Source organism: Callionymus lyra, chromosome 6 (assembly GCF_982586985.1).
Source record: "Callionymus lyra chromosome 6, fCalLyr1.hap1.1, whole genome shotgun sequence".
NCBI classification, from domain to species: domain Eukaryota; kingdom Metazoa; phylum Chordata; class Actinopteri; order Syngnathiformes; family Callionymidae; genus Callionymus; species Callionymus lyra.
In genome coordinates this window covers 4,171,469-4,180,554 of record NC_141823.1, presented here as the reverse complement: position 1 = coordinate 4,180,554, position 9,086 = coordinate 4,171,469, and the positions used below count along the sequence as shown (strand labels likewise).

The 9,086-nt window shown below is 42.8% G+C and overlaps 1 protein-coding gene across 1 annotated transcript; it reads right to left on the bottom strand.

The window, feature by feature from the left end:
* Nucleotides 1–802: 802 nt before the first annotated feature.
* LOC148076226 (uncharacterized) lies at nt 803–7,966 on the bottom strand. Its single transcript, XM_087793138.1, has 13 exons — nt 7,850–7,966; nt 7,087–7,289; nt 6,285–6,422; nt 5,383–5,521; nt 5,123–5,321; nt 4,195–4,336; nt 3,900–4,043; nt 3,748–3,825; nt 2,795–2,978; nt 2,327–2,724; nt 1,804–1,903; nt 1,351–1,537; nt 803–1,297 (listed from the first exon to the last, which is right to left on the bottom strand). Exons 1-13 carry the CDS (start codon nt 7,964–7,966, stop codon nt 1,146–1,148), a joined length of 2,181 nt encoding a protein of 726 aa, XP_087649264.1. The 3' UTR covers nt 803–1,145.
* Nucleotides 7,967–9,086: the final 1,120 nt, after the last annotated feature.

The following is a 9,086-nucleotide window of genomic DNA, read 5'->3' as shown; positions in this document are numbered from 1 at the left end:
GTTTCGTGTCACTTGTCTCTTGGCATCTTGTCCGTTGTTGCGGCTCCACCTTCACCTCTTGGTCCAACACGGTCTCCTTTCAATCCCTCTGTCTCCCCCAAAGTTCTCCCCCAAAGTTCTCCCCCAAAGTTCTCCCCCAAATCTCTCCACTTGTCTCTCTACAAATATTTCTATTCCGATAATCTCGTCAAGACTCGTCGGAGTCTCTAAAACATTCTAAGTAAGACCAAGCCTGTCCTTTAAAGCGTCCACGTCCTTCTTCCTGCTCACAAGACCAAGACTGAGACCAAAAATACACAAATAAAATATTTATATTTAGCAGCTAAATAATCACAGTCTATCCGGACTGGAGACCAATAGTTTGGCCTGAGACGGTTCCCAAAAGAGACCAAGACCACAGACCATTGAGACCAAGAAAACACTAGGGATGTAATAAAATATCGATATAACTATATATCGCAATTTTTTTTATTAATGATACTGTATTGCTTTTTTTTTTTTTTTTTTTCAAAGGTGCAGGTGAGCAGACAGGTGAACCATCGTCGTTATTAAATAGCACCATCTAGTGTATGACTGTGTTTCCTGCACAAGAGATGCCTGCAAAGAGATTTCCTGTGTCATGATTCATGATTTTAAACTACTAGTTGATAATTAAACAAGTCGAAATAAAAATCAACTAAACTAACCCCTGCCAAGGAGGCCTGTCCAAATCTGTCTGTCTTACAACTGAATAACTCGATCGACTTTCAATGAGATTTTCGGCCAGGGAGGATATTTTTATTCGTCCAGCTGGACGGTTGTCTCATAATCCAAGTAGAAAATAATGTTGGAATTTCAGACTAAAACTTCCTGTTGAATATACTTGGAAATATAAATGAAGACACAAGGACTTTTTTTTTTCATACTTTGGTTTGAATTACTTTATTTTTTTTATCACTTTTTGTCCAATCAATGAAGGTAAACACGAACAAACAAACCCGACACCTCATTCTAAAACAACGGTTAGTTTTGATCAGTAAGAACTCGATTGCATGGGTTAGTAAGAAAGAACCCGTCCCTTGAGCAGAACAAGGACTCTCTGATGCGGGTCATCGTCTCAAACAGTGGCTCAGCTCTCTCCCTCTGGCTCAGTTTAGAAGAGGATCTCATAATCCTGTACTGGGCAGCTCTTGGTATTTGGCGACGGATCTCTTGTGTTTCAGGTAAGACCCGGTGGTGGCGATGCCAACGGCCACGAGAAGAGCTCCGACCAGGAAGACCATGTTCATGCTGAGGCTTAGGCCTGGAGAAGAGAGAACTTTTTTTTTAAGTTTATTTGAAATTTTAAAAAAGTCTTTTTTTTTGCCATACCTTGAAATCCGGAGGCGTCTTCAGACCTCTTGAGGCGGAGGGGACCCTGGGAGATGTAATGCTTTGCGGTCTGGGTGCCGGCCTCTCTTTTACGGCGAAGGGTGGAACTTCCGTCGATGCAGCCTTCGGAGCAGCGGGTGTTCGGGTTCGCTGTTTCACAGATCATGACTTCGCAGGTGATGTAGACCTGAAAGTCACATGACCCGGGTGTCATTCCTATTCATACGGTTTGATTCTCCAACCAAGTGAAGTTTGTGGTTTTTCTTCAGAAAAAACAACTGAATAATCGGTAGGTTTTTCTAGTCGGGCAGAAGAAGACGCCAAAGTAAAGGCGTACAGTTCAAAATCGAAACATCTGGACCTTGTAGACGTTCACCACCTCCTCCGAGAAACCTCTTCAGCTCCTTGTATAAGAGTCAAAACGTCTCATTTCGTCAATTATCAGACTCGAACCTGCTTGTGTTCGCCGATGAACGTGAAGGCGTCCATGAAGAATCTGTACTGCTTTGAATGTGTCTCGGAGTGAACCACGAGCGTGGGGTCCAACTTGCACCTGGGAACACACATGGAGCAGAAACCTTTTTAGAACTGATTCTTTCTCAATAAGAGCCACAGTGACACGGTCGAGCATCGATAAAAAAATGATCTTTTTAAGGAAATAAAGAGCAACAACTAAATGTTCACTGAATACATTCACTCTCATCTTCTGCATAACTTTAGCTCTAAGATGTTTTCATAACACCATCGTTGTGCTGTTGAGATAAACTTGACTTCCTTCCAGCAAGCACCAGATACAAGAGGACAACGTTGGTAATAATGGTTGTGTATCTGCTGTGGTGCGTCCATTGGACAACGAGTTTAAGTGAAGCACTAAGGAGTAAGTAAGTAAGTAAGTAATTTGTATTTATAGAGCGCTTTTCCAGACCAGGGTCACAAAGCGCTTAAACAATCAAAACAATACTCAATAAATACGTACCCGTCTTCAATGATGGGATACATGGCTGCGTCGTTGGGAGCGTCATAGGGCGTAGCTTTGCAGGACTCGACAAACAACTCGGTGTTTACAGCGGTCGTGGCTTCAATCTCCATGTAGATCTTTGACCCCATGTAGTACATCAGCGGGTACCTGCCCGGGTCTATCTTCTTGGTGTAGGTGTTGTCCTCGTAGAACTCGAACGTGTAGGTGAAGGTGCCGAAACCTTTCTCCGTCACCGTGAGGCTGTCGCGGTGAGTGTTGAACTGTTGGACCAGGGACCCGTGTTTATCATACAAGCACTCGAAGTCCAGGTGCAACAGGTCCTTCCTGGAGATCACGCCTTTCTCTTCGTCCGCGGAAATCAGGGAATTCTTGAAGTGCATCTCGTTTGCAGTTTCCTGCGGAGTCGGAGAGCAGACGTGAGTGAGAGGAACAACGAGCGAGACGTTGAGCGGCGGCAACAGGAACCTCGATCTCAGTTCCGCAGGCGCTGAGCGGGAAGCTAGCGATGATGTGTGTGAAGTTGGAGTGTGTCTCTGTGCTGCAGATGGGATTCTCGGGGGATTTCAGCACGAAGTGATGGCCTTGAATGCCGGGGCGGTTTTTCTTGACCGCCACGGTCATTGTGGTGGGACTGCAGGACACGACTGCGCTAACTGCAAAGACAAAAGAACAATCAGTCCATCTGAAGGTCGGAATGGAGGAGAGGCTTTTCATCGCTCGGTTTCAATAAAGGGGTTTCGGAGAAGAGCCTGAAGCCACCTCTGCTGCAGCAACAGGCGCCGGATTATAATCGTCACTTCCTGTCTTTGTGTGTCCTGAGACAGACTGGCATCCTGTCCAGGGTGTCCCCTGCCTCTCGCCCCATGACCCCGGGATAGGATCCAGTCTCACCCCAACCCCAGGATAAAGCAGTTGTCAATGAATGTGATTAAACATTTTTGGAATCTTTCCGTTTTTTTCAGTTGTTTTGCTCGATGGCATCTGCACTTGTTTCCGGCTCCAATCAAAGTCCAAAAGATAAAATCAATTCAGCCAATATTTTTCAGCGGTTTCGGCGAATGCAAAAGTTAACGAAGCATTAATTAACAAGATAAAGATAAGGTTCTCGATGCTTGCCAGCTTTAAAGATGAATGAGGAGGTTTACAACCTGCCTTTCGACGACCAGTGTCTGTCAGAACTTTGGGTGTTAAAGTTAAATTAATATTTGCAGAAATAATCTTAAAACTTTGGGTCGCGCTGCTTGAACAGCTGGATCCTGGCATATATTTGATAATAGATTTAAAAGACCAAGATGTTGAATCACTGGAGCAAAAACTAAATAGAAAAAAAAGGTAGTTTGAACAGAACAATCTCAGACGCTACTGGATCACTCGTTCCACATAGTGATGATATCACGAGAAAGTGTCCTAAAGGTTACAAAAACAAACTTGAAATTGACTCACTGGCCCTAGCGTGAACGATGACGCATCTCATGTCAGACTGAAAATACCTGGACCTAAAAGACAAAGTGAAGAACGAGGGGTTTAGCGCAGCTTTCACTCAAACATGGCAGATATTGCAGATCCTCACCCACTAACAGACTCCACGGCGAAGCAGAGGTTGAACATATTGTCGTCGTCTTGCATCGTGGGCTTCCACTTCAGCGCAAACTTACCATCGGCCACTTCCTCTTTGGTGAAATTCTGATGTCCACTAAAGATGACGTCTGCAACTCTGAACATAAAAAAAGGGTGTTTAAGAAGCGTATGGTTAAGAAACACAGCGAGGGTTTGGTTGTGACTCAATCTGTTTGTATCTTTTACAGAAAGAACTCTTAACTCATGGTCTATGTATCTGAGGTAGTTCACAGAAGAAAACTACTTACGTGGAGCGTGTAGCACTCGCTGCGATGTAGATCACCAATTCTTCGGAAATATCCGCTATGATATGAGCTCCTTCTTTTGGAGTTGGAGACTCATATTGTGGGATGTATTCTCCCGGAACGCAACTCTCTACTGCTGGTTCAACTGTGGACCGAGAAAACATTCATCATGTCATCCGTAGTCGCCGTGTTGCCTCATTTGGTTTGTTTGTACAGCATCTCGTAAAGGAACGTATTTAAGTAAGTAAGTCATTTTTGATTTATATAGCGCTTTTCCAGACCAGGGTCACAAAGCGCTTAAACAATCAAAACAATATTCAATAAAGTATATACTTTAAAGGTCAAGATAAAACTGAGAACAACACAGGAGTCTCAGAGAATCAAGGAAAAGCCTGAACAAATAGAAACGTCTTAAGATGTTTCTTTAAGGAGTCAGTAGATCATCAAACACAGAGAGAGAGAAGATCGTTCCATAGTTTAGGAGCAACAGTCTGGAAGGATTTCTCTCCTCTGGTACAGAAGTGGGTTCAGGAACCATCAGTAGATTCTGATCCACAGACCTCAGAGCCCGAGCTGGGGTGTAAGTCTGGATCAGACCACTGATGGAAGGTCTGACCATGAATAGATCTGAAAGTAAGAACCAGAATTTAAAAAGATTCCTGAAAGAAACTGGCAGCCAGTGAAGAGTTTGAAGGATCAGAGAAATGTGAGTTCTTCTACTAGAGCGGCTCAGAATTCTCGCTGCAGAGTTCTGAATCAACTGTAGGCGAGACACATCCTTCTTTTTAAGACATGAAAACCATCTGTTGTAATAGTCCATAATTTAACATCTGTTTTGACATCACGGTGACATTTTTGATGGGTTTATTTCAAGTGAAAATACGTGTGTTCTCACTCAAAAAACAGTTTTTGACACTAGGTAGTTCCTTACCTAGAACGACGAACTGCAGAGACGCTATGCTCATGGGTTTACTGGTCTCGCATTGAGCCTGATAGGGACACTTGGTTACTACGTTTCCATCCCCAGAAGTAACGGTTACATCCTTTTGGGGGAACTCCTCCACGACCATTTCAAAGCCAGAGGCGTATCTAGCATCTTCCTTGTAATTGTATGTCAACTCGCACTTTTCCTGGAAGTCAAGACTGTCAGTAGTTGTTGTGATACATGGAGATGAGCACCTGATAGCAAACCTCATCGACGGTGAATCCTGCCACCGATTCACAAAGCTCGCACTCCTGGGAGAATGGTTTTCCATATCTGCAAATGACTTTGTCTTCCTCGGGATCCAGAACTGCTATCTTGTAAACCCGAGGGCAGTTTTTGGGAGTCCTGAAATGAGGTCACAGATGTGATCGATCATTTTCCGCAGACAGGTCTGTTGCTTTACAAAAAGTACAAACATTAAACACTTCATCACTTAACATCTGAAAGTTCTGGACCGTCCAAAATCTGGGCAAACAAGAGGTTACGAAAGTCCACTATGATGTAATAATGTCTTCACTCCTCTTCCAGTTAGCTCTAATCAAGCCCTGCTTTGTTTATACAACAAGTCCCTTGGAGGTGGAGACTTCCGGGATTGATGACACGCGGTGACAAACCTAGATGCTTGACTAATAGCATCAGAGTGGGTGTGGTTATGGTCAACAAGATTTAATCTCCAGAACAACAAAGTGTTTTCAGTGGGCGGAGCTTAAGATCATTTTCTAATGTCAGTATTTCAATTAAAAAGACAGTTTTGTACAAACACACACTGATGACACAATAGAGTCACACATCACAACAACACACACACACTGATGATACAATAGAGTCACACATCACAACAACACACACACACTGATGATACAATAGAGTCACACATCACAACAACACACACACACTGATGATACAATAGAGTCACACATCAAAACAACACATACACACTGATGATACAATAGAGTCACACATCAAAACAACACACACTGATGATACAATAGAGTCACACATCAAAACAACACACACTGATGATACAATAGAGTCACACATCACAACAACACACACACACACTGATGATACAATAGAGTCACAGAAGCTGGTTCTGGTCCAGGCTCACCTTAAGAAGTAAAGAATGGTTGCTTGTGGAGAGTTGTTGGGTTCGCTGGTGTCAGATCTAATTCCCAGATCCATAATCATGCTCGCAACCATGTCATCCTGATTGTTATCTGTGTTCCTCCAACAGCAGCTGGACATACTGTTGCCAAACAAAAAGATTGTTACGTCACATTTGTTCTGGCAACATTGATAAAGAATAAACAAGTTGAAAAAAGAAATTGCAGAAAGAAGTTTAAAGACATAAATATTAGTTTTGCATCACCATTTGTCTATATTTTCACAGACGTTCAGATAAAAAGATAATGTCAAAATAAATCACTAATTTCCACTAATTTACAGATGTTGTTTTTTTGGTAAACTTGACTGAAACGAGAGTCCTGACGTGTCACGAGTCTGAACACCTTTCAGACATTAATAATCGATAGAGTCATGTCAATATTGATGAATTTATTTTCTTCAAATTCTTCTTGCTGCGCATGTTCTCTAGCATGTTTTAAGTGTCAAAGTACTTTAAACATTTATGAGATGATTACTTCGGACACTGTGGTGTGCAGTACAGGAGCACCTCAGGGGACACTGCTGGCCCCTCTCCTCTTCCCCATCTACACTTCTGCTACGACTCTGAGCCGAGTCTCGTCCGGAACCTACGCTCTTTATATTTGCACTTTGTCATCTCTTTGCACTTTTATTTTGTACTCTTGTTCTTGTTCTTATGATACGTCTGCTGTGAGCTGGAAACCCCAAAGAGATCTCCCAAATCAAACGAGATTCCTCCGTAGTTTTCCAACTCTGTAACAACTCACCGCGAATGGAATGTGCTCAGCGAAGTGATCTCTCGTCGATAAATCTTTTCTCGCTCGCACCAATTGCGATCATCGTCGTCATCGGTGTAGGACTTGTCCACGGTTCCCTGTGTCAATCCAGTGCTGGAGCCACAGCCCCCGTTGTAACAGCTCCAGGATTCCCAGGAGCAGTACTCAAAGATCCCTGACTGGTAGTGGTCCAGCTGTCGGAGGAAACAGAAAGTGCAAATATGAAACTCTGCAAAAAAACATCTGAACGATCATGGTTTTTGACTATCGTCACGTCAGCCCACATTAAAAAAAACCTTGCGCGTCTGTTGCTAAGATAACGGTAAAGACGCTGAGAGCCTCCTGATACATGAGACCACTTGAAAATGGCTGTTAAGTAACAGTAATAATGTTTTATGTTGTTTTTATTCAACCTGATGCAATCCTGTTCTACTGACTTTGTCATCTCTTTGCACTTTTATTTGTACCCTCGTTCTTGTTTTTATGAAACTATCGTCTGCTGTGAGCTGGAAACCCCAAAGAGATCTCCCAAATCAAACGTAATTCCTCTGCAACTGCTTTCAAAGGTTGTGATTTCAGGTCGAAATAGAATGTTTTATTCAGTAGTTAAATCTTCTTTTTCTTAAATCAACTGTTGGTTTAATCGACTGGAACATTTTCACGAGTGAGTCATTTTCTAAATAAAGACATAAAAAAAAAAAGATATTAATAAGCGAAAATGTCTAAATGAATAGAAAAAGAAAGGATGACCTACTATCCAGTTTCCTTCGCTGTTCTGTCCGACCACCTTGAGCCTGGTGCTCATCCCCACGTAATGGGACGGAGACACCGGGCTGATGAGCAGCAGAGACCAGATGAGCAGCAGCAGCATGATGATGATGATGATGCTCGAGCTTCTTGCTCTCTCCTCTGGACGAGCCGCCTTATAAGCCGTCCAGAGAATCGTGAGAATGCTGCCGAGCAGAGGAGGATCTGGTTCGACTTGAAACACTTATCGCTGAGATGACTGTTTTGGTGACAGAGACAGAACACCGCGACCTTTCGCAGTTTACATCCATCTCCTGGAATCTCCTGCGAAGCCGACGGACAAGATGCCTGAGGAGACTCAAAGAAATACAACCTGAGATCCGGACTGACGGACTCGGCGTGTGAGCTTTTTCTAGATGATGTTGTGATCCATAAAGAATAAAGAAGTCGTACTTTTTGGGGGGGAAAAACTTCTCACTTATTTAAGTGTTTTTGTTTTTAAGTCAGTGGTTCAGAGACATTTTCTGTTCATACGGTTTAACAAGACAAACCCCTGATGTGGTCGAGTTCACTCGCTGGCAAAAAGGTTCAGTCTCACACAGTATACACGTGAAATATACTTGAATTCATGTATAAAACTTATCCAGTCATTTCTCTGGCCCTCCACGTACTTTAGCAGCAAATCAAAGGACATTATGAAAAAAATGATTTTGATTTCCTAATATGTGTCCTGGGGCGCAGTGGTCAGTGCGAGAAGGTTGCCGGTTCGCTTCCAGGTTGCAAGTGATCCAAACTTGTGACCTTTTTGTGTGGAGTTTGCTCCGGTTTCCTCCCGCAGTCCACGAACATACAGAGGTTGATTAAGAACTTGGGGAAATCAACGTAGGTATGAGTGTGTGTGTGTGAATGGGTGTCTGCCTTTGTGTGTCCTGACGCAGACTGGCGTCCTGTCCAGGGTGTCCCCCCGCCTCTCGCCCAAACTCACGAATGAATACTATGTGCACTGTATATTTAATCTTTTTCTACTTTCCAACTGTGGGAGGAATAAAGGAATATCTTATCTTAACACACAAGCACAGTTTCAATCCCCTGTTTTCACTTCCAATAAACTGATAAATTCCCGCCTTTGTCACTTTATATCATCTTTATATCAACTTTATATCAACTTTATATCAACTTTATATCAACTTTATATCATCTTTATATCAACGTTATATCAACTTTATATCAACTTTATATCAACT

Excerpts from the sequence above, each read along its gene's own strand:
- LOC148076226 (XM_087793138.1), bottom strand. The coding sequence starts at position 7,966 with ATGCTGCTGCTGCTCATCTGGTCTCTGCTGCTCATCAGCCCGGTGTCT. Across the intron at positions 5,322-5,382 it reads CAGGATTCACCGTCGATGAG|GAAAAGTGCGAGTTGACATA; the intron begins GTTTGCTATCAG and ends CTTGACTTCCAG. Across the intron at positions 1,538-1,803 it reads TCATCGGCGAACACAAGCAG|GTCTACATCACCTGCGAAGT; the intron begins GTTCGAGTCTGA and ends TGTGACTTTCAG.